The 25146-nt window shown below is 37.3% G+C and overlaps 1 protein-coding gene across 1 annotated transcript; it reads right to left on the bottom strand.

Moving 5' to 3' along the window:
* Positions 1-22472: 22472 nt before the first annotated feature.
* On the bottom strand, positions 22473-24837 carry LOC113334929. Its single transcript, XM_026581152.1, has 4 exons — positions 24714-24837; positions 24152-24421; positions 23481-23882; positions 22473-23197 (listed from the first exon to the last, which is right to left on the bottom strand). The coding sequence occupies exons 1-4, from the start codon at positions 24835-24837 to the stop codon at positions 22473-22475; spliced, it is 1521 nt and encodes a 506-aa protein (XP_026436937.1).
* Positions 24838-25146: the final 309 nt, after the last annotated feature.

The raw sequence follows: 25146 nt of genomic DNA, 5'->3' as shown, positions 1-25146 counted from the left end.
CAACATCTTGCATCCTCCAAGCGCTAGCTTCTCTGCTCGATAGCCGATGCACTTACGTCCTTCTCAGCGCTAACTTTTCCGCTCTTGACAAGCGCCATTCGCAGCCCAAGCCAACTCCAACCACGTCCTAACCAATGCCTTAGCCAGCGGCACCATGAACCATTCCTCGACCAGTAGCCAAAGATGCCGCACTGGTGCCAACATCCCATGGCCAAGACGAATTTATGCAAAAGCTGCCAACACAAGGATCACAGATTCCTCATGCCTTCCGCCAAAGGTTAGTTGAATTTCCGTGGAAATTTCTTCACGTCTTGCTCTTTTGATTGTACTCTCGTCTGTCACCATCTCATGCTTACCCCGCAACAATGCCACTGTTACGTGCTAAGCATGGGACTTAATGTTGATGGTGGTTTTTAGCTTAAGGTTAAAATCATAAAACCTTGCATCTGATGTCACTCTGTAAGGAAACGGTGATGTGAGTGCTAACCTCTCCACCAACATATTTATTGAGCAATTCAATATAGTTGCATGGAATTTATCCAGACTGGCGAATGTAGCAACCATCCCGAACACTCTATAAATTTTGGCACCTCGCCAATACAAGATTCACTGAGTACTTTCTTGTGCTATGTTCCCCGGCAGAACCATTAATATCGGTATGGCATGACGGATTAATGTTCACTCGCAGCAGAGTAGCATGAACCTCCAAGTACCAAAGTTAAGGCCATCGCATGAAATGCTAAAACGGAAAGCACAGTGCATTATGTAGATAAGGATTTTTGTAGCAGCATACAAAATCCAGCCAATTATTGTGATAACTCAAAAAGAACTCATAAACCCGACTAATTTGCAAAATCATGGTTTCGTGCCCCGCGCAATACACTAGACCCCGTTGGTCGAAAAACTATGCTTAGACAAACTAGGCGATTAAATCCGCCACAACGCACTGGAAGTGTGGCCTCTCCCTAGCTTGTCGTCCCCATTTCCTATCGACCAATCAGGTCGCTTTTAAATCCTCCACAAAGCACTAGAAGTGTGGCCACGCCCTAGCTTGCCGGACCACTTCCCATCGACCAATCAGGTAGCTCTAAATCCGCCACACTCACACAGAAGTGTAGCCACGCCCATGCCTGGACGACCCTTTTACATTAACCAGTCAGGTTGCTTCAAACTCGCAACAGTGTTGAAAAGGAGGAAACCACGCCAGATGGTCGCAAAGCCAATTGGTTTCCCAAAACCCACGCCAAACACGCATGTCAGACGCACATGCCAAGCACCATGCCAAACCCTCCAAACGCGCATGCCAGACGCACATGCCAATCGGCATGCTAAACATGCCAAGCAGCATGCCAAACTCGCCAAACACGCATGCTAGACGCACATTCCAATCGACATGCCAAACATGCCAAGCAGCATTCCAAACTTGCAAAACGCACATGCCAATCGGCATGCCAAACATGCCAAGCAGCATGCCAAACATGCCAAGCAGCATGCCAAACTAGCCAGGAACACATGCCAATCGGCATGCCAAACATGCCAGATGCGCATACCAGGCGCACATGCCAATCGACATGCCAAACATGACAGACGCGCATGCCATGCGCACATGCCAATGGGCATGCCGAACGTGCCAAAACTCTACTTTCGGCCACAGTGCCAAAACCCTACTTTCGGCCACAGTGCCAAAATCCTGATTTCGGCCACAGTACCAAAATCCTAATTCGGCCACAGTGCCAAAGCCCTAATTTTGGCCACATGGCAAACCCTAATTCTGGCCACGACACCAAGTCCCGACTTTGGTCATGCCAGCCATGTCGCAATCCCACTTGCGCGCGCTCAAAGCGCCACTATGCCATCATCAGGCGCCAACAGAAGGTATCCATAATCAACGGCTACCCTTCCTGATGAGATGCAATCTCAGCTATCCAAGTTCTCCACCGAACAGGCAGACTTATGGCAAATTTCAGACGACCAGTCAAGACAATCCTAATAGCATCACATGTTATTTTCCTACGGCAAGTCTCTTGATTTTGGCTCGCCACACGTAGAAAAGTGCTACATGTTTTCCACAGAAAACACTCGAGACATCAAACATGTCACAAACTGGGGGATACTCATCAGGGTATTCGTCTTGCGGTTTACAGTGTACGGCGTGTAATACGCCCGTTACAAGAAAGTGTCATAAAGCGGGGTTACTAATGGCAAGAAGTAATGGTGAAACGTATCCTTCATTATGGAAACATCAATTCCAGGCATTATTCGTTCCTCCCTTCTTCCACTACTCAATCTTTTCCACTTCCCACGAGACCAGAGTATGTTTTGTTGCAACTTGTATAAACAGGTCTCACCTATTTCCACCAAACGACAAGTTTTGGTCAGGAAATATAACATTCAGAAATCACCTGATAGCTTTTTCATTTAGCTAGGAAGTCCAATTTTCTGATACAAGTCACAAAACACCCACACTTCCAGAACGACGATTCTGGTCTCAACACTTTCATCTCTTCCCTCCCTAAGACCAACCCTTCTCCTTCACTTTGTGACCGAAGCAAGTCTGGAACGGCCATTTCTTGGTTTAGGCCAGATTTGTACAGATTGATCTCTTGAATCAAAAGTACTCCCTTGCAGTACATTGTTTAGGTTTTAGACTCGTTTCTCATCCACACATATGAATTTACCAAAATCAGCAGAAACGGTTTTCACCCATAAACAAAGGGGTAAGCCGAGAAAGGAACCGCTATCAAGTTAACAACAAACTAAGGATTCTAAATCCACACACAAAGTCGATGGAGCACCTGTTGCAAAGAAAATGGGTAGGCCGAAGAAGGTACCCACATCAAGTCAAAAACAACAAGCCGAGGATTCTGACTCCATACCCAAAGTTTATGGAGCGGCGGTTGCAAAGAAAAGGGGTAGGCCGACATCAAGTGAACAAAAACAACAAGTCGGGGATTCGGAAGCCACGTCCAAGGTTGATGGAGCAGTGGTTGCACAAAAAAGGGGTATGCCTAATAAGGAGCCTACACCAAGTCAACAACAACAAGCTGAAAGTTCCGAAGCCATACAAAAAACGGATGAGCTGCCAGTTTCAAATAAAATTGATAACAATGGGAAGCAACCCATATCCAGTCAATAACAATAACATGGTGAAAACTACGTAGCCACGCCCAAGGTTTATGGAGTGTCGGTTCCAAAGATAAAGAGTGGGCCAAGAAAGTACGCACTCACATCACCTTACCAACCAATTGAAAGTCTAGAGTTTTCAGACGATGGGTTGGAGATAATAAAGATAAAAATTGGTAATACGAAGATGTATAAGGATCCCAAAACAGGTAAGCCTATTAGAAGTTACCATCTCAAAATAGAGGCGTATAGAAGGAAACTTCCGGAGATTATTCACGAGTATATTGTGTATACGGACAATGTGGATGAATATGGAAATTTTGGTTATCATGTTGTGACCGAGCAGTTAGGAATCTTTGATTCGGTGGTTAATAAAGGGATGACACCATGCAAATATGGTAGAATGATGATGGTCGCTCATCTTATCAGTGAGAAGAGCTTCTATGAAGAAGGCTTGGTGATGATGAAGGGTTCGATGGTTTGCATGCTCGAGTGCTAGGTCCCAAGAACAAGATGAAGTTCCTTCCTACTCAATATTGGATGAGAATGCCGGTTTTTGGGCATCTAGTAGTGGCTACATTTAATTGTGTTTTTCATTTTTTTATCCCTACCGTACAAACAACATTTATACCGAAATGGCAAAAGTGCGAAGGATCTCTTAAAGAGAAGAATTGTTTTGGCGTTGGTGAGCGACAATCATTTCATTATTTTAAAACTCAAGGAAAATTGTCCATTGCCGCCGGTTTGTGCGATGAATAAAAACAAGGACATAGTCCCTAATTAGTCGAACAAATGGATGAAATTTTATGAGGAGAATCACCAACTTTGGAATGCTTTTTACCTATCAATTAACCGAGAGAATATAAGATTTGATATGAGAGGAAGCAATGATGAGTAATTTGGGTATATGTGGTTCATTAATGCAGCTTTTTTTTGCTTTTTTTTGGAGTTTTAGTTGTAATCATTAAATGATATTTTGATATTTTTATGAATGTGTCATTACCGGAATACTTAAGTTTCAAGATTACAATGTCGTAACACCCACCCGACGTTGAACTAAACTTTTCTTTCAGCGCCGGAAAGGTAGAAAATATATACAATAAACTTAGTAAACTTGTCGGCATTATAGTTAAGTTATTTACAATGCCAGAACTCTGTTAAAAATCAAGTTCTTGAAAATTCAGAACGCCGACATAGTAAAAAAAATTAAATAATACCTAAACTCTGAAAATTCTGTGGTTTTGGAAATTCAGAGTACCGACATTGAAAGGAAATTTTTACAATGTCGGTATACTAATAAAAACCTAAAATCTAAATTTTCTGAGTGTGCGTATTAACAAATCTATGCCGATAAATAGGTAATTTGGCATAGATTTACCAACATAGTAAACTTTATAAATTAAATAATGACACTAGATTGTTTAACCATCTCCAAGTTAAGATGTTCCAAACCGAAAACAAATCAAATATAAACCTAACAAGTAAAGATTTTAACACGACTCACAAACAAACACATGTTCTACATTGTTCAAAACCTAACTTCTACAAAAGAAACATTAATAAAAATCTTCAGTCACTTGGTCCTTGGATTCTTGTGTACCCTTTTTATCCTTTCTCCGAACAAGTCTTTTGCATTTGGATCTTCCATTTTGTTTATCTTTTCCTAGACTTCCTTCATTTCTTCAGAGGTCAACACCTTTCCTTTTTGGTTTTTGCAAATTAAACATTCGTCCTAATTTTCCTAACCACTTACATTGTTGTCATATTTTTCATCAAGTACTTAGTATGTACACTTATATAATATTTTGTATATACATTAAAAAAATAAGCAGTGAACAAGAACTACGTACCAACAATGTAAGGACCTGTTGAAGTCGGGGAACAGTAGATTCAGCAGAAATTGTAGTGCGAGGTTTTGCTTATGGAGGGACTTCAACAAAAGGCGGGCATATAACATAAGGATGTGAGTACTTCAAATGACCTTTGAGGAAGTTTGGTTCGGCCTCTTAACCTATTTCCACCAACTCCCAACCAACCCTATCCAACACAAATTCTGGTCCCTTTTCCCTCCAATATCGAGGAAGTGGTACTGGGTTGTCGCATGTGATCAGAATTGAGGAAAGTTATGAGAGAATTTCTTATAAGATGTATTCGCAACACATTTCTGCTTATACCCAAGTTGTCGCATTACACGGCGAGGGTCGTGCATAATAAATCCTTTGGATGAAACAACGGTCCATTGTAAAATGCAATGTTGTCATGCCTTAGAAAGTGAACTCCTATCTCATCCATATATGAGTCAAACACAATCTCTTTGGGAGTCATTGCGTCTAAATCCAATCTCATGTCGATCAACCGACGATTGTTACCGGTCTTCGTAGTATTGTGGGACTTGTATTTTCGAGCTAGAAGTTGTTGTGGTTTCCAATCCTTTTTTATCGTCAATGATTTTTGGCGGTGAACAGTGTTGGCATGTGTTCATATGTCCAAACCTTTACAATGAAATAACGTTCCAATGAAATGTATAAGATAAAAAATAATTGGAAACTAACAAAATTAATAACAATTATTACAAAATAAATAGAGAACATTACCTGAAATACTGTGAAATTCCCAGCAAATTGACTAGCACTCGCCTTTGAAGCTCCACGCATCTCTTCCAAAAATGTGCCAAGAAAGCAGTGCCCCATGAGTACTCATGAACCTTATCCAAGGGATCCAATAGTTGGAGTTAGTTAATATTCACTCTGTTTCCACTTGTGTCGGGAAATACGCTAGTTCCCAAGATGAATAACAAATAAGCAGCGGCGGTATGCTGAATTTTTTTGGGATTGCAATCTTCTCCATCTTCTTTCTCCTTTGTACCTCTGAACCACTCCTTGATATTAACGAGTTTGACAATCTTTTCCCGTGATGCCTTAGACTTGTAGAAACTTGCTTCAAACGTTACCTTGTCCCACCCAAACAACTTGTTAGTGGGAAGATATATCTTGGCCCACTCTAGGTCCTGACAGTTATCTCCTTTTGGGACATCTTTCCCCAGAACCTCTATGTTAGAGCATAGCTCGGTTGAACCCACCAAGCGTTGGTATGTCAAGTTGGTTGTCATATTTTAGTGAGCCAAAACTCATTTTTATAGTCGCTTGATTATGTACTAGAGTCAACTTCATATAGGTTAGCTTCAAAGTATTAGGATATGAGACATTACAAGTATTGCGAAGACTTGAAGAACTGAAGAAGTAAGGAGCTACAACGACAACATCATCCGTCCACTTGAGGTTAGTGATATTTGATTTGAACTGTTTCATTCCCTAACGTATCTTTCAAGTCGTGCATATTTAAAACAAAACTGCGAAGCATGAATGATTATACTGTAGTTAGACATAGTATTAAGGAATACAATACGAGATTTATTGCTTAACCATTAAACTTTGTAGATAAGACATCGGCATAATCATTTGAATGCTATTGTGATTATGTATCGGTATGAGGTGAAGATTTTATCCTAGGAAACAATGTTTTACATTTGTTTTAAGGAAGTAAATTCATGAACTTGTTTTGTGAATCGAAAGAGAAATCGCTAGGCATTATTGGTATTGTTATTCATTGCATATCTTTTGAACTACAAATATGTGTGATTAGTATAACCGCTCATGACTTGTTTATGTTCTTGGTAAAACTATTCACAAAGGCCTGAATTTTGTATTGGTATGACTTTTATTAGTGAAACCGATCTTAAGTAATCACCTGAGATGGTATGACCAATTTAGTGTTATTGGTATGACCGACTGTGGGTAAAGGGGAACCAATCCTAGTAAGAGGTGCAACCTATCACAAAGGGGAATCGATCCTTGTATGAGGTGCAACAAGTTTTTAGCAGAAAGGGGAACCGATCCTATGGACATGTGCAGCAAGTACAAGTTAGATACCATATATATGTGGGGAATCGATCCTAGTACCTAGTCAACTGAATTTTGGTAACTAGCATGACTATGCAAATTACTCACATGGAGGTAGAACCGAAACTTGTTTTGGTAGAACCGTGAAACCCATGTTTGGGATTGAGTGTTCTTGATCAATCACGTAGTTCTTGAAAGTCAGATGAACCAATTCTAAACTTGTTTAGAAGTGTTTCAAATCGGTTTCAAGAATGTAATTATGAAAGAGGACTTACAAAGTAAAGATGTCGACATACTTTGAACATGTGCAGTAACGCTTATCTTTAATTGTTCAAAGATATTCCTTAATAGCTAAAGGAAGAAAATCCCGGATCGAATAAAATAAATTGAGAATCTTTTATTTAAGGTTTTTAATTTTAATTTTGGAAAATTAAAATTAGTAATGTACATTTGCTAGTAGGAGATTTTTTAAGAGATTTTCGGTCATTATTGGGACAAAGCATTTCCAGGAATTTTGGAAACCGAATCTGGAATATATTGCATATCTTGAGAATATTTTCGGTTTTGGAAATTCCTTGGTTTCCAAACTTCCTTGGTCTATAAATATCAAATGTTTGCATTTCGAGCAAACTAATCCTCAGAAACAGCAAAACTATCTCAGTTGTGCTGCTATTGGTGAAGCCGCCTATTCGGAAAGGAGAGTAACCTAATTAGGAGAATTCTCTTACGGCTGCTCAGTTCAAATACTTCTTTGGGATTTAGAATATCTATTAGTACAGTTGGTGGGAAACTAAATAATTGCGATTTATCTTTTGTTTTCGATTGATTTGATTGACTAACGGTGGTTGAACTTTGATTGCACCTAGTTTGTTTATGCTTGAGAATCTTCTCTTCTGATATAAGATTCACTCAAACTAGATCGAAGTTTCGACGGGGATCTTTAGACTGTTTGTAGATCTAAAGACGTCTTGTGATAATCCATTGTTAATAGACTCCGTTCTGTGCGTGATTGATCACAAGAGATTCAGGTTGATTGTGTGCAGGTGTTTATTGAAGATCTAAGAAAATTTGAAGACAAAGAAGACTTTGAAGATTTCTGATTTGGGTTTATAATCTTTGGTGTGCACAATACTTGTTTCGGTAAAAGAGGATCCAACTATAATGGCTTTATCCTTGTGGTAGATTGGATTGATTAGTTGTGTAGATCGGCATTAATACAATTCTTTGTGATAAAAGTATTGATTGCAAAATCTTAACAATTACTTTGGTAGTTGATAATAAGATAGATCTAAGAAATTGATAAAGGAGTTTATTGAGATAAACAAAAGAGCCTTTTGTCGAACTCACATCACTTGGCTGAAAAGAGTTGATACCAAACATATTTGTTGTTCCTTTAGTGTTTGGAATACGAACCAAAGGAATTGTTCCAAGTACGTGCCTTATTACAGGTCGGAGGCGTGGGAATACATATGGAACTAGGTGAACTATAGGTTTATTTGCTTGGTCTCAACTATACGAAGTTGGTTTGATTTTGTATAGAGGCTTAATCCTGAGAGTATTCAATTCTGGACAAGGTCCCGTGGTTTTTCTGCATTTGCGGTTTCCTCATTAACAAAAACTTGCTGTGTCATTTACTTTTATTTTCCGTAATTATAATTGTTGTTATTATAATTTAAAGTAAACTACGCAAACGTTAATTACTATTTACTTGATAAGTAATATTATTGTGTTTGGTTAAGTCTGAATCTTTTATCAAGTAAACATACTTCGTTGTTGCATTGTCTCGATCTCGTATCCATAGACGATCAAACGAAGTGTGAACTGATTAGTTGTATTGTCTCGACTCAGTCCATAGACAATCACTTTCGGAGAAAGGAATTATAGGTGGAAAAGTTTTAGTTTGAGGTATATTTGGGTACCCTCGTCTTTTCAATTGGTATCAGAGCAGGCAAACACGAAAAGATCTAACAATCTGTGTTTGGTGTGATCCAACCTATAAGAATTGACTCTAATGAATGATTCAGTTAACGTAAAGCAAGACATCAATAGTTTTTAATTAACACTTGATGATGGCATCTACGATTCAAAAGAAATCATCTCTAGAGATTCTATGAGACAAGTTAATCTTGTTAATGATGTAGAAACCGATGACAACTGGAAAATTTGTCTAGAAGAAATGATGGATGAAATTTCCGATGATGATGACTCAGATTTTGAACGATAAGTAGAAGAGGATATTTCAGAATACTCTAAACTATTGAATCCTTTGAAAAATAAAAAACTGAGTTCTTCAGATTTCTTTGGTCTTATGACTCCTGTTTGTCGTGAAAACAAGAAATTGAAGAAAGTTTTTCAAGGATATTATATTAGTTACCAAATCAGTGATTCTCTTCTTAAAGATCGTACTAACGAGCTAAATTCTAAGAAACTAGAATGTGAAAATCTTCAAAGAGATCTCTTTTTGTCGAAAAATAAACTTGCTGAATCTGAAGCAAGGGTTAATTCTCAACCAAAGAGTTTTGAAGAGAAAGAAGGTGTATATCTCTCACGAGAAAAACATCTTAAGGCTGATCTAGCTCGTGCTCTTGATAAAATCAAGTCATTGGAAGAAGATATTTTGGACCTTAAAAAGTTCAATGTTAGCTCAAACAATTTAACCTCAATGTTAGAAGCAAGTAGAAATCATCGTGATACACGAGGATTGGGCTATAAGGGAAGAAATGCTTCGAATATTAACAAAGAGGTAAAATTTGTTAAAGCTACTAATTCTTATCAACCAGAGGATTCCACTGTTGTCAAAAATGATACTATTTCTTGTGAATAAGTAAAGCCAGTCAAGCCTAAGAATTGTATTCAACCAGCAGCAATCAAAGAGACCACTTCTGCTAATGTCAAGAAAGCAATAACGTTGAACAAGGAGAAGAAGAAGAAGAAGAAGAAGAAGAAAAAGAAAAATCGTCGAGCTTTATTACAAGAGGATCCACAAAAAGGTAACACTAAAACTCATACTTCGTATGTTTATACTAAGCATTGTTATTATTGTGGTAATAAAGGACACTTGCAATGGGGATGCAAAGTTCGTAAGATGCAAGACGCACTTTCTTTTGTATCAAACGAATTGGCTAAGATTGCTCCCCAAAGAAAATTCAGATCGGTATTGTCCTAAGTTTAGGCAACAAAATTATTATAATGATAGTTCGAATTTTGCATATCACTCGACAAGGTCATTTCATAAAAGACCCAATTATAGGAAGAGGGATGACTTTTTAAATGCAAAAACAAGATCTGATGTTCCAAATTGGAGAAAGGATGTTTCGCAATGTATTCAAAAGTACAATCGTCCTAACGATATGAAGGAGAAAGCCACTCCTGCGAAACCCATCTCTAAATGGGTCCCGAAGTCCTCCATAGCCAAGAAGGGACCAAAAGTTAGTCACAAGAATGACTCTCAGCTGTTAATTATTGGTGACAATAATTATAAGAGTCTTCTTGAAATACTAAAGAAAGACATCATGTCTAAAAACTCTTGTACTAGTAAAGGTTGTGATAATGACACCCTTCATCACAAGTCAAAGAAGAAAAACAACATATGAAACAAGAGAAAACAAACCAAGCAAGAGGTCAAGAATGATGATTCTGTATTAGTCACTCATGACGAACAAGACAAGGCTCAACTCAACACAACCTAGTTGTGTTAGAATGTGCATGCTCACCTTGGTGCTCAATCTTTTGAAAGGTGAGGAAGCACATGAAACTGAGCACATGATTTCTCGGTTATTATATGACTAATTAACATCTTTAGGGAGATTTCTTTTCTTCTATACTCACACTTTCTCTATCTATATTTGAGGTATTGATAGAAACGGTAATTTTGAGTTTATTATGTTGATATCTACTGATCATATATGTGTAGCTCTTGTTTTTACGGTTAAAACGAGCCAAAATTACTAAATTTGGACATCGTATGCAAAAGTTATGTCAAAAAAAAATTAGTATTGTGATCCTTCACTAGCAACACATGGGTACCGATCCTAGTGAGAGGTGCAACACATGGGTACCGATCCTAGTAAGAGGTGCAATATGAAGGAGTGTAAAACTGTTTTTCCTATAACTTCTTCGTCCGAACTCGGATTGACCTCATTCTTTTAGCGATGGTTTCGTAATTAAATTTCCTACAAGATTGAGGTAATTGAAATACTTGATTTCATATTTAATATTTATGGTGTATTGCAAATTGATTTATGAGATGTATGTTTTCGGTCTTCGTAACCTTAATATTCGATCTCATATGTTGTGAACCCTTATAGTTTGGGTGACTTTTTGGTTTAGCAGGATCAAGTTAAATCCCATGTTGGTAGGCTTTATCAAAGGATCATGAGGGGTTCTGATAGAAAGAATATGTGAAAAAGTCACAATATGTTGAATCGTTTGGTTTAGCATAAAAGCATATATTTTCAGGGTTTTCAACTTTTGCTTGCAATAGTTAAAAACCGATTTTCAACCTTTCTCTGGTAAAGGTTGGTTGTCGTTATTCTTTTGTTTTTCATAAGGATGACAACATAATGATATTTCGACCAAATTTAACGTTTAGCAACAACTTAGATCTGTTGTTGACTGGGCTTGCAACAAATTTTTGTCGTTGCTAAACACCGTGTCACAGATTTTCGCAACAGCTCTAGCTCTGTTGATAATTTTGGTCAGCAACGGAAGTCGCAACAGAAGAAGCAGTTGCGAAACAAAAATTTAGAAACAGAAACAATATGTTGCTACTCTGTTGCTAATTTTAGAGTTATTCCGGGATATTTTTATTAGAACATGATACAGTTATTCTGGTTCAGATTTAGCAACATATTGTTTCCGTTGCTAAACTTTAGCAACAAGGAAAAAAAAGGTCAAGTCTTCGTTGACCTAGTCAAAATCGATTTCCCCCAATTTATCCTGCAATACCCCAGTTCCCTGCAATGCCCTGATTCATCCAATTCTGATGACTCAATTTAAGAACCCTCATATTCAACATTTCCACCCAGAATACTTTAACCACAATGATTATAATTGATTCATTGACGTACAATGCTTTATGTTGAGATTCATACAATGTTCTATTGTTGACATAAAACTTAACTTCAAGTACAATCCAATACAGAGGAATCTGAAACTGACCCTAATTAAAGGGAACAAAAGCCTACAAGTTCCTAGAATATACCATATTCTCACTGAAACTCAGTCTCGGAGCTATGCTTCGATACATAATTTCGGTGCAGATCATACCTACACCGTCAAAGAAAGAAACACCATTCAGAAGCAGCTGAGGATCACAATATGCCTATTATAACCAATTTGAAAGGTATTATGCAGATGAGATTTATTACTCCCAATTAGTAGGCCTTTATCCGGAAACATGCTACTTGAGACCTTGCATAAGATGATGAGCCTAGCTGAGGATTACAATGTAACAAGGTAGATGTAAGTGCAAAGGAAGATGAACAAAAATGAAAATAAAAAATAAGAGACCGTGATAAAAAGTTAATCTTCAAGGTCTTTCATTACATTGTTATAGCAGCAGAAACCCCTATCAGCTGTTTCCTTTACACATGTAGCTCAATAAAGCTTGGGTCAGAAACTCAAAGGTCATAAGTGCAATAGCAAGCAGTTGGCACACCAAAGGAAACAATATTTGAGTAATATCATAATGGCCATCAATGGAAAGTAGGAAGATGGTGAAATAGATACAAAATACATATCCTACTGCATTTTCCACTAAGGTTCTAGTTCACAATCAAGATACTCAGTAGGTACACACTAGTAACAACCAAAGTCAACTAATCGAACATTCTCTTTGACAAACTTTAACCTTGAATAGAGAAGGTCCATATGCATACCTTGACCATTGTTTCATGTATAACGGGCTTGTCGAGATACTCCCCAGCTTTTGCTGTTGCGTAAGGATGAGAAGATAAAACGTTAGACAAATAAAGAATGACACAACAGGAGAACATCACAATTCAGTATCTGATAGAACACCTGCAGATCTTTGTTGCTTGTTACAAACTACACACCACGATACCAAATGTCATCACAGACGAAATTTTCTGCTTTGTCGATCAACTGAAGAATCCAATGCAGTAAATTCCTTAGGCAAACATTAATTTCTTAGAATTTACTAATCTCTTGAAAGTAGACTTCACAATAATCAGATTTAGAAACCTACTATAAAGTTGAAGTTCTGCGGTGCCATTTTCCTTAGCAAGCTTCAATGCGAGAATGGAGAAATATATAGGTAGGACAATGTTGATACAGAAAATCTAAGAGTACCAGCAGTAATAAGATTACCTGAATCCATTTGCTTCTTATCTTATTCAATATCTGTTTATGCACTTTAGTATAATTCTATCCTTTTCCCAAAAAGCAATTCGACGTCCCATGATTGTTGGGTCCTTGTTCATCAATCCCGATATTTGCAATCAAGAAAACAATGGGATATAACAATAAACAATGTATTTAGGAATAGAGTTTCTCAAACTTCCGCGTACCATATTGACATAATACAAAACATTTGATCCCATTGAATTTCATAAGACAACAAAGTAACACACAAGATTGAGTACTGATAAGAACTTGATATCTCTATTGCAAACCAAAACATACCTAAACGGAAAGCTTTACGATAGCCAATAGACATTTGAGTTGAACATGGAGATTTAGAGAGCCTACGAACAGAAATGAAAATCAGTGAGTCTCTGGCTAATAGAAATTTAGTACATTAACTCAACATACAATATATATTTTCCCCAAAGTAAATATTGAAGCTCCGTAACAGAACTTTTGGGTGTTTCTTGTCAATCACACACGACTTATAACCATGTAATATAGAAACATACAATATATATTTTCCCCAAGGTTATGCGTATCCCAAATTCATTCTCAGCACCCATCTTCTATTCGTACCCCAGAACAGGATAGGGGCACTTAATCTTCAACATTTCAAAACTGAATTTTGGCGGGAAAATAAAAACAGAACTGTGTGATTTTTCGATCGATATTTGAAGGAGTTCTGGGTCGATTAAAAGGCTGAAATTTGTTGGGTAGTTGTGATATGTCCCAACAAAACTATCATGAGTGATTTAATTGTCTAAATTTGGCTAGATAATTCACGAGAAGAAAACATGGGAGTTTATTCTCGGAAGAGGATATCATGGGATTTGCGCGAGCAGCATAGGTGTTTGCACGTATTTGGAAGACCCTAACAACTATTTGGAGTGTGAAGGAGTTAAATATGGCAATTTGGAAGCTTCAGAACGCGTGTAGAGATCAAAAATCTGAATTATTTCCTAAACTGGCTGTGAAGAATAATGGAGAATTATATGAAGTTATACGTGAGATTTTGTTGTTGCTGGGTTATAAATAGGTGCTGGAATATCATAGAAGGTTTACGGAGAGTTTGGGAGATTATAGAGTATCACTGAGTCGAAAAAAATCGAGGTCCAGAAATATTTTTCTGCTGTTGTTCATCTGAAGAACGCGAAGAACAGACCATCCAAGACAGTCGTTTTTCAACAGTGGAAACGACACACGAGCGTGGGTCGAGAATCAGCGACAGTACTGTTCTATCGTTCTTTTCAGTTTGTAGCACTTATAACTGTTGCAAACCCGGTTATCATTGTTTCTCCCATTTCATCATTTGTACACCACCTTTGACCAATAAAAAAATGAATTTTGAGCGTGTTTTCCTAATGATGAGCTAAACCCAATCCTTGGGGCGACGGAGGAAGCCATTCTCTCAAGAATTATGTGGTAATATTTATTTTATAAATTTATGCAATATTTTTATATGATTAATTGCATTGGTTGATAAAAAAATAAATTAAACGATTCTTATTAATCAAATGTGTTTTCTCTTGATAATGCATGCTTAGTTTTAGACTCTTGATGTGTTATACTTGCTACTAACATTTGATATTTTGGGAATCTGATTTTGGAAATACTTTAGAATCGAATCAATTGTTTAAATTGCATGATTTAAATTAATTTAGAACCACATAAGTATTGATGAATGGTGAAATCCTAGCTCCAGCCTCTCCATAATTTTCATAACATATCAACATTTATTTGATTTGTTTTCTTTGCTTTAAAATTAAGTCTAAAATCTATTACTTTCACAAGTCTCAATGAACTTTTTACTACAACTCAACTTGAAATCACATCAATTTTTGGCACCGCCGACGCGGACTTGTCTTTAGGCTAGTGTTTTTTAGATTTTTTTTTAGGTTTTTATTTGTTTTTCATTTTTATTTTATTTGTTCTTCTTTACGTTTCTGGATTTTTGTCTTTTCCTTACAGATTTTGGAATTTGGAGCGAAAGAAAAATTTGCCAAAGCTTTTGGTGAATACTTAAAGATTTGGAGTAAAAGCAAAGCGAAAGGAGCGAAAGAAAAGGAGAATAAAAATTAATTAAAAAAAAAGAGAGAGAGACAAATTTTTTTAGAATTTCTTTTAAATTATCTTTTTCTTTTGCACTTTATTTTTGGACTGTGGACTTTGGGACTCTATTTTTTCTAAACCCTACGGAAGGGTACTTTAAATATAAACTGTTTGCAGAGAAGGACCTCGTCCCCCCGGGTTCGTACATGACATAGGAGTCGTGGCCCGGGTCGACTTCAGCGGTTCATCCCCCGTCTGATACTGGAGGTAAGTTTGTCGAAACACTCGCGAATCTCCTGTCAGCGAGTTACTGTATTCCTTCGTTTGCATATATGCTGAGGTTTTGAAAACGGCTGCTTTAATTTCCTAGTAAAGGGCAAGGACTGGCCATACAAGATAAGGGTTCAGATTTCATCACCGTTCCCTTCTTGCCCGCCTTAGGAAAACGAAACCAAACACGAACTTAAGCCTAAAATTTTACTAGAACGAGACCTATAGGGTAACGAGCTTAATAGGAAAGTTATTCGAAAAATATTGGTTACTCTTTTAAGCATGATTCAAAGTTCATGATGGTTTCTGTGAGTTGAATACACCGCCTTGTAACGCCGGTGAGGCCTTGGGTATCAAATCTCCATTGAGCTTCCCTCGTCTCGATTCAACTTACTTAAACTCGGATTGATTCCAGAGGGGTTTGCTTAAATTGTAAAGAATTCCCTTTTGAAGGATTAGAAGCTGGTCTAGAAACAATCTAAGTGGAGCCATCATGCTTTTTGTTTGCTAGAAATCAGTAGGTTTGCTATGGTGGAGTCAGACTTGTTTGTGTTTGCATAGAACTTCCCTTCCTTTTAGGATTTCTTTCTTTTTCTTTTGTTTTTCTAGTGTATGCCCAAGGTTATTAAAGAGCGGTCTTGGAAAATAAATACTCTAGGTCGATTGATTAGTGAAAAACCTAGTAGTTCTTCTTGTGGAAGCGGGGAGCTCGAAGACTCTTCTTTTGAGAGCCCTGTTTTTGGAAACTTCAGTTTTGAGAATCTGTCTCTTCGTGAGGAAAATACCCCTAGTACTCCATCCGTTCCAGCTATGACAACTTTGAAAGAATACATGTTCCCAACTAGGTCCACCCGAGCTTCGTGAATTAAATTGCCAGCCACTACGGCTAATTTCGAGATAAAACCTAGTATTCATCAGATGATCCCTATATTTTTAGGAAAAGACGATGAGAACCCTTATTTTCATATTAGGGACTTTGAGGAAATTTGTGGGACAATTAGAATAAAAGACCTTACTGATGAAGTCTTGAAACTTAAGATGTTTCCCTTTTCCTTGAGAGATAAAGCCAAGACCTGGCTGAACAACCTACCATCTGAATCCATTGAAACATGGCAGGAACTTATTGCTGCTTTCTATATGAAATTCTACCCTAAGCATAAACTGCGTCTGTTAGGCAGAAAATTAGTGCTAGTGTGCAACAAGAGGGAGAGTCTCTTTATAGGTTCTTAGAGAGATTCAATGATCTCCTATCCCAGTGTCCTCACCATGGATTTGATAAGATGAAACTCATAGAGATTATTTATGATGGTTTATACTATTCAACCAAAGCCATGGTTGAGTCTATGTGCGCTGGTGAGTTCACTAGTAAAAGTGTTGATGATGCTTTTACCTTCTTAGGAGATGTCGCTGAAAAATACCAACAGTGGGAGTCTTGTGTTGAACCCCCCAAAAGACTCTTGGTCAATAGAAGTAGCACCAATGTGGTAGATACAACTTCGGGCCTGATGCTAAGTTTTTTGCTTTGTCTAGAAGGTTAGAAGCTTTGGAATTGAATCATCCTAAACATAGGTCTCTTGTTGAACCTGATGATAGGTTTAGAGCCTCTCAAGTGTCTAGTTGTGGAATAGAACCCAATAACTCGTTTTGGGAAGGTCAGGTTAGTGAAGATCAAGCCCATGCTGTCTATAACAATGCTAGGTTTGAGAACCGTCAGAAGTTTGACCCATACTCAGAGACTTACAACCCTGGTTGGAGAAACCATCCTAATTTTTCTTGGTCTAAGGGTCAGAATCAAGGATAGTCTAGTAATTCTCAGCCTCCCCCAGGTTTTGGTTATGCTAAGAACTCTTTAGGTCAACCCCAGTTTCAGAATGAGAAAAAGATCTCCACCTTAGAAGAAACCCTTACTATGTTATCAAAGGACCATGAGATGTTATCAAAGAACCGCTATGGTTTTCAAGAAGAAACCAGGCAAAATTTTAAGAATAATTCCCAGTCTCTTGCTAACTTAGAATTTCAATTCGGCCAAATAGCTAAGTTGCTTAGTGAAAGAGAAGATGAAAGATTCCCTAGTCAAACTGATCCTAACCCTAAAGGAGAGAAATCGTACAATCATGTGAATTCTATAACAACCCTTAGGAGTGGAAAGAAAATTGACAATAAGGTTGACATGCCTGATAGTGAACATGTTGTAGCTCACCCTGATGAGCCAGAAAATGAGGAGACTGATGAGTCTCCAAAGATACCAATGAGAATCATGCTGAGCCCGGCTTTGTTCCCAGAGCCCTGTTCCCCCAGCTGCTAGTTCCAACTAAGAGGGAGTCCAACTTTAATGATATATTGGAGGTTTTTAAGAAGGTTACTATCAACCTACCAATGTTAGATGCTATTAAGAAGATTCCCGCTTATGCCAAGTTTCTTAAGGATATGTGTACGCGAAAGCGAAAACTTAGTGTCCAGAAGAAAGCCTTCCTAGCTAGTCATGTGAGTTCTATTATTCAGAATACCACTACTCCTAAGTATAAAGACCCAGGGTCTCCTACTATTTCTTGCACAATAGGTAAATACCGTGTCGAGAAAGCTTTGCTTGACTTAGGAGCCAGTGTGAACTTACTGTCATACCATGTGTACCTTAAGCTAGGTGAGATAAAACCTACCCATATGACACTTCAGTTAGCTGATAGGGCCGTTAAAATTCCTCGTGGTGCGATCGAGGACGTTCTTATTGAGGTCGACAAGTTTATTTATCCAGTGGATTTTGTTATCCTAGATACCCAACCTGTCCCTGACCCAGAGAACCAAATACCAGTGATTTTAGGTCGCCCGTTTTTAGCTACATCCAATGCGATCATTAACTATCGAAATGGTATTATGAATTTGTCTTTTAGTAATATGACTATTGAGCTGAACATTTTTAATATTAGTAAGCTACCCTCTGAACTAGATGACTCGAGCATAGAATAGGTGAACATGATAGGAACATTAGTCGAGGAGTCATTACCAAACACTTTGTTAGAAGATCCATTAGAGAAATGCCTAGCCCACTTTAGGATTGATTTTGATGATGACGATGTGATTAATGAGGTGAATGCTTTGTTAGATTCAACCCCTTTGATAGACACTAGTAATGGCTGGAAACCTAAGTTCGAACCTCTACCCATTTCTGAGTCTACCCTAGTTCCTTCGTTAGAAAAGCCTCCTAAGTTGGACCTTAAACCATTACCAGATTCCCTGAAATATGTGTTTTTAGGCCCATCTGAAACTTTACCTGCGATTATAGCATCCGACTTGGATAGTGATCAGGAAAGTAGGCTAGTGACTGTCCTTCAGAATAACAAGGAAGCTTTAGGGTGGACCATAGCAGACATTAAGGGTATAAGTCCTACTGATTGTATGCATTATATCTATTTAGAGAGTGACACCAAACCTTCTAGGGAGATGCAACATAAACTGAACCCTAATATGAAAGAAGTAGTTCGAACCGAGGTTCTTAAGCTGTTAGATGCAGGCATTATCTACCCCATTTCATACAGTAAGTGGGTCAGCCCCGTTCAAGTTGTTCCCAAGAAATCCGGTATTACTGTAGTCCAGAATGATAACAATGAGTTAATCCCAACCCGAGTGACCACGGGTTGGCGTGTCTGTATTGACTATAGGAAATTGAACAAAGTCACTAGGAAGGACCACTTTCCCCTTCCATTTATCGACCAAATGCTAGAGAGATTAGATGGACGTAGCCACTATTGCTTTTTAGATGGATACTGCGGTTATAATCAGACTGTCATAGCCCCATAAGACCAAGAGAAAACCACTTTTACCTATCCCTTTGGTACATTTGCATATAGACGCATGCCTTTCGGGATATGTAATGCCCCTGCGACCTTTCAACGTTGTATACTGAGCATATTTTCTGACATGGTAGAACGGTTCTTAGAGGTCTTTATGGATGATTTTTCAGTGTTTGGTTCGTCTTTCGATGATTTCTTGTATCATTTGTCATTAGTTTTGACTAGGTGTAAGGAAAAGAATTTAGTGCTTAATTGGGAAAAATGTCACTTTATGGTTCGTTCAGGAATTGTTCTAGGGCATATCGTATCTTCGAAGGGTATAGAGGTAGACATAGCCAAAGTTGACCTTATTAAAACTTTACAGGTCCAAAAACCGTAAGAGATATTAGGTCATTCTTAGGGCATGCAGGTTTTTATCGTCGATTCATTAAGAATGTTAGCTTAATTTCTATACCTCTTTGCAATTTTCTTGCAAAAGACGTTAAGTTTGTCTTTGATGGTGCTTGTTTAGAGGCTTTTAAGAAGCTTAAGAATTTACTCACTACCGCCCCCATAGTCCAGGCACCCAACTGGAACCTACCCTTTGAGATCATTTGTGATGCTTCAGATTATGCTATTGGTGTTGTGCTAGGTCAGCGAGAAAATAAGTTACTTCATGTGATTTACTATGCTACCAAAACTCTTAATGATGCCCAGTTGAACTATACCACTACGGAGAAGGAACTATTAGCTATTGTGTTTGCCTTAGACAAGTTTAGATCCTACCTCTTAGGTTCTAAGGTCATAATCTTTATTGATCATGCTGCTTTGAAGTATCTTCTTTCCAAGAAGGATACTAAACCTAGATTGATTATATGGATCCTATTGTTGCAGGAATTTTCCTAAGACATTCGAGATAAAAAAGGTGCAGAAAATGTAGTAGAAGACCACTTGTCTAGGCTTGTTGTGGATACCCTTAATCATTCTCCTCCTGTTAGGGATAGTTTTCCTGACGAGAACAGACTCTCCAGGGCAGACTTATTTTCGGCAGCGTCAACAGCATCAGCGAAGTGTCGCAGTTAGCTGCAGTTATCTTTTGTCGTTCTTCTCTGGACGCCTTCTGTGAGTCTCAGAAACAATGTTTTATAATTTTTGACTCTTTTAATCACACTTTGAGCTTTGAATTAATATGTTGAATGTGTGATTGATATGAATAGCTAAACCCCAATACTGGGATGATGGAGGAAACCATTCTTTATGCATGAATAATTTTTTATTTAATTCTTTTATGACTATTTGCATTATTATGAATTGAATTATGATTTTTCTTAATTATTTGTGATTTCATTTGATGGTTTATGCTTGGGACTAATCCTTTTGATAGGCCATGCTTAAGATTTACACTTAATATTTTTAAAATCTATTTTGGAAAATAAAGAGTCGATGTTTAGAATCTATAATTGTTTAGAATAAATACATGAATTGCATGAGTATAAGAATTAGTGAAATCCTGAGTCCTAGTATCTCTTGATCCTGTGACAATTTTGTATATATTTTTGTTTTTAAATCTATTCAAGTCCGAGCAACGAATTCTTATTTACCGCAATCGAAGTACTACAACACCTGACCATAAGAAGTTTTTGATAATTAATTCACAAGCTTGAATTACACTCTTAGGCCATTTGTACACTGACATATTGTAGATGGGCATGCTGCATAAAACAAATTTAACCAAAGTAAATCTTGAATAAAATGCTAATAGCTTTCCGATCCAACCAGCTAACATTTTTTGCATCACTTCTACTATCCCCTATACTTGATGAGACTTGACTCTTCCTTGATTCAGAATCACCCCTAAATATTTATCAGGGAAAAAAGATAATTCCATCTGCATTTGCTCTGCAATAATATTCTGTCTTGAAACTAATACTCCTCCCACAAAGTATTTGCTTTTTGCTTTATTCACTTCTTGACCTGAAGAATTTTGATACTTGTATAATAATTCAGTTAGACTTTTTAATGTTTTCTTATGACCATTGCATAAGATGAAAATATCATTTGCAAACATCAGATGAGTTGGTTGAATTCCACCCCTATTCACTATTGGCTGAATTTTACCCATTTGAACCAGCTTTGATATATTTCTGCTCAGTACTTCCTCAGCTAGGACAAATAAAATTGGTGATAGAGGATCACCTTGCCTCAGTCCTCTCCCTACTCCAAAGAAACCACATGATCCACCATTTACAAGCACTGAAACTCTTGCTGACTCAAAAATCTTCTGAAGCCATTGAATACCACATTCTGAAAAACTCCAACTCAAAGAGTCATATGCCTGTGTAATATCAATTTTCAAACCCATATTTCCACCCCTTCTTTTAATATTGATCTCATTCACAAGCTCTGATGCTAAAACAATTTTTTCATGTATATTCCTTCCTTTAATAAATGCACCTTGCTGTATTGACACCATTCTACCAATCATAGTACTAATTCTGGAAGTTATAATCCTTGTGATGACTTTAAAATTAAAGTTGGCTAAACCAATAGGTCTGAAGTGTGCAGCTTTCTTAGCACCTTGTATTTTTGGCAAGAGAAATATGAAGTTAGAATTAAAACCCTTGGGAATGAATATGTTCCTCCAACAATATTGTATAGCTTCCACTAGTTCTTCTCCCACAATTTTCCATGAAAATCTATAGAAACAACCAGGAAATCCATCTGGTCCAGGTGCACTGTTTGCATCCATTCCAAAAACTGATTTTTAATTTCTTCTTGACTAGGGACATCATCCAGAAATATATTATCCTCTTCAGTTAAGACTTTTGTAATTGCATCAAAAATATCTTCCACAAACTACACTTGCTTCTCTTCAAATTTCTTCTTATAATGGTCCAAAGAAGTATCTGCAATTTGATCTTGAGTAGTGACTAAATTTCTATCTGCATCCTCCATTTCATGTATATTATTTTGAGCATTTCTAATTCTTTAGTTTTCATGGAAAAAAGAAGTATTTTCTCCACTCCTTCACCCATTTCAATCTTGATTTACTTCTCGTTAATTCATTATATTGCTGAGAAGCCAATTCCTGCCTCCCCCTTGCAGTAACTAAATTATTTAACATATCAACATTCTCAGGATCAGCATCTGACTCCAATGAAGCAGCAAGAACTTCCTCCTCTGTAGTTTTAACTTTAATCCATAGATCACCAAACACCTCCCAATTCCATTTCTTAAGAATGATTTTTAGTCTTTTCAATTTGCTAATAAAACAAAACGTTGGATTTCCTTCACAATTCTCCATCCAAGAATCTTGTATAACCTTTATAAAGTTGGGATGAGTAGTCCAAACTGATTGATATCCGAATGTAATATTACTTGGTTTGTTATTAAGTACAACTCCACCCAATAAAGGTCCATGATCTGAAGTGACTCTTATTCCAACCTTGTAACTCCATGTATCAAACTTTTCTAACCATTTTAAATTGTAAAAAGCTTTATCCAAATCACACAGAATTCTTTTGTTTCCTAATCTGTTATTGCACCATGAAAATTGAACATTAAATTCTCCTAAAATCATCCAAGGCAAATTTCTTGCATTTATATGTAATAACTCCTCATATAAAACCCTTCTATCAGTTGCAAGACAAGCAGCATGAATACCTGTAACTAGAACATCTCCAACTTGAACTGTGATAGCTTGTCTTGTGGATGAGATTACTGAAGGGGTGGATAAAGAAGCATGCCAAAATAACCAAATATTTCAGCTGATTCACTTGAATTATGTATTATCATCTGATTCATTCCAGGAAGATTCAACTGTCTTAAGGTACTATTAGAAACCCTTATTTTAGGTTCAGTTACCCAGAAAAGGGAAGGATTAAATTGTTGTACTAAACTCCTAAGTTTGTCTTTAGCCTGAGTTCTTCTCAAGCCCCTGACATTCCAATAGGATACTCTCATAAATAAATTGATGATTGAGAAGCACCAGAACTTCCCACACCTGAAGTATTGTTAACTAAATTATGTGCCTGTTTTCTGGTGACAACATTAGGAGCAACTTTTTGTAATTTTCCTTTTGGAGGCTTCCCGACAGATTTAGAAAAAACTTGTTCCTGTTTTCCTACTACTTCAATAAGAGCATTAAATTTGCTTGGAGATACACGATTCTTACCTCCAGATGACTCTGTTATGCTATTGTTAAGCTTTCTTTCCTTAGGAGCTTCCCCAGATACATCTCTCCATTCACCCTCCTTAGCCTCACTGATGTTTGATAATACTTGAGTTGTACTCATCTCAACCGATGCTTCAACTAGTATTGGAGTTGCTGTCTGTATAGAAGGAATACTATTACCCACTTCCAATAACTTCTCAATAGACAAACAAGGAAAATCTTGATTAGAATCTAAAGCACCAATAAAACCAAATTTTATTCATATATTGTTATCAGCTTGAATTCTAAAGGAACCATTACACTATTTTCATCCCCATTATGTAATAACACTTCTTCACCATGCCCTGATGATTCTGCTACTTGTGAGTGTTTATCATTCAAAGGAGGTGGACAGATATCAAAACCCACAGAAGATTGAGGTGCAGTTTTATTAGGAGTATATATCCATTGCTGTTTAAAGTTCTGAGACTTCCCCTTCTGAGATTGCTATTTTCTTTTACATCTGCATTCTGAAACATAATTCCCAATCACTTGACAGTGATTACAGAACTTAGGAACTTTTGGTACTCTAATTTCTTGTTCAAATTTCCCACACTTTGTTTCAATCCAAACTTTATTAGGTATGGCTTTATTTAAATCAATTTCCACCAAAGTACTTGCATAATAACCAACCTCCTTTTTCAAAGTTGTTTCATCAAGCCTTATTGGTCTTCCAACTACACTACCCATTGTCATAAGAATGTTTTCCTTCCAATATTCAATACTTAAACCTGGAAAAAATACCTATACAAAAGCAGTAGAAGTTTTTTGTAATTCTGGTTTAAATTCCCTTTCCCAATATCTGAGGCTCAAAACCTGAGATTCGACCTCCCATAAACCTTCATAAGTGTGTTTCATATCCTCACCATTGTCTAATTTGATAATAAAGAGGCCTCTGCCTATTGGGATGATTTGACAATTACCCTTAAGCTTCCATTGACTTCTCAAATTTACTTCCGCAACTGCTATATTCAAATGAATAAGATCCAACCTACCAATCGCTGAACTTCCACTCCTCTATACTTTCATCAATCATCACATCAGAAATAAAAACAGTAGCAGAAATATTTGGTGGAACTGAAGAATTCTCAGATCTGAAATTTTTTGCAATTTCAAAATCCGACTGAAACTTTGAATTTTTCGACATATTTAAGTCAGATTTCAATACTAAATCAATCATTATAATCTACTGATTAACTAGAAGAATTAATGAGTATCAATTATCCCAAAGAATACCTGAATTAATGAGATTGACTTATTGAAAACGAAGATCGAGAAAAAAATTCTGCCTGATTCCGTCGCCGAGTTGCAGAGCGTGACTCAGCCCAATTCCGTAAAAATTTTCCTCCCGATTCAACCAATTGGTCTATAATCAGCTGCACAAACAGATTTCTTCAAATTTTCCGCCAGTATGTGTATGGGTACGCATACTTATCTTGTCTCCTTCATCAATTTC

Source organism: Papaver somniferum, unplaced genomic scaffold (genome assembly GCF_003573695.1).
Source record: "Papaver somniferum cultivar HN1 unplaced genomic scaffold, ASM357369v1 unplaced-scaffold_137, whole genome shotgun sequence".
Taxonomy (NCBI): Eukaryota; Viridiplantae; Streptophyta; class Magnoliopsida; order Ranunculales; family Papaveraceae; genus Papaver; species Papaver somniferum.
Note: the sequence above shows the minus strand (reverse complement) of the source record. Positions and strands in the feature narration are given on the sequence as shown.

Coding starts and splice junctions, on each gene's coding strand:
- LOC113334929 (XM_026581152.1), bottom strand. CDS start 24,837: ATGTCGAAAAATTCAAAGTTTCAGTCGGATTTTGAAATTGCAAAAAAT. Junction 24,422..24,713: donor TGATGTGATGATTGATGAAA/GTATAGAGGAGT, acceptor TATTTTTTCCAG/GTTTAAGTATTGAATATTGG. Junction 23,883..24,151: donor TTATGTTTCAGAATGCAGAT/GTAAAAGAAAAT, acceptor TTGGTGCTTTAG/ATTCTAATCAAGATTTTCCT.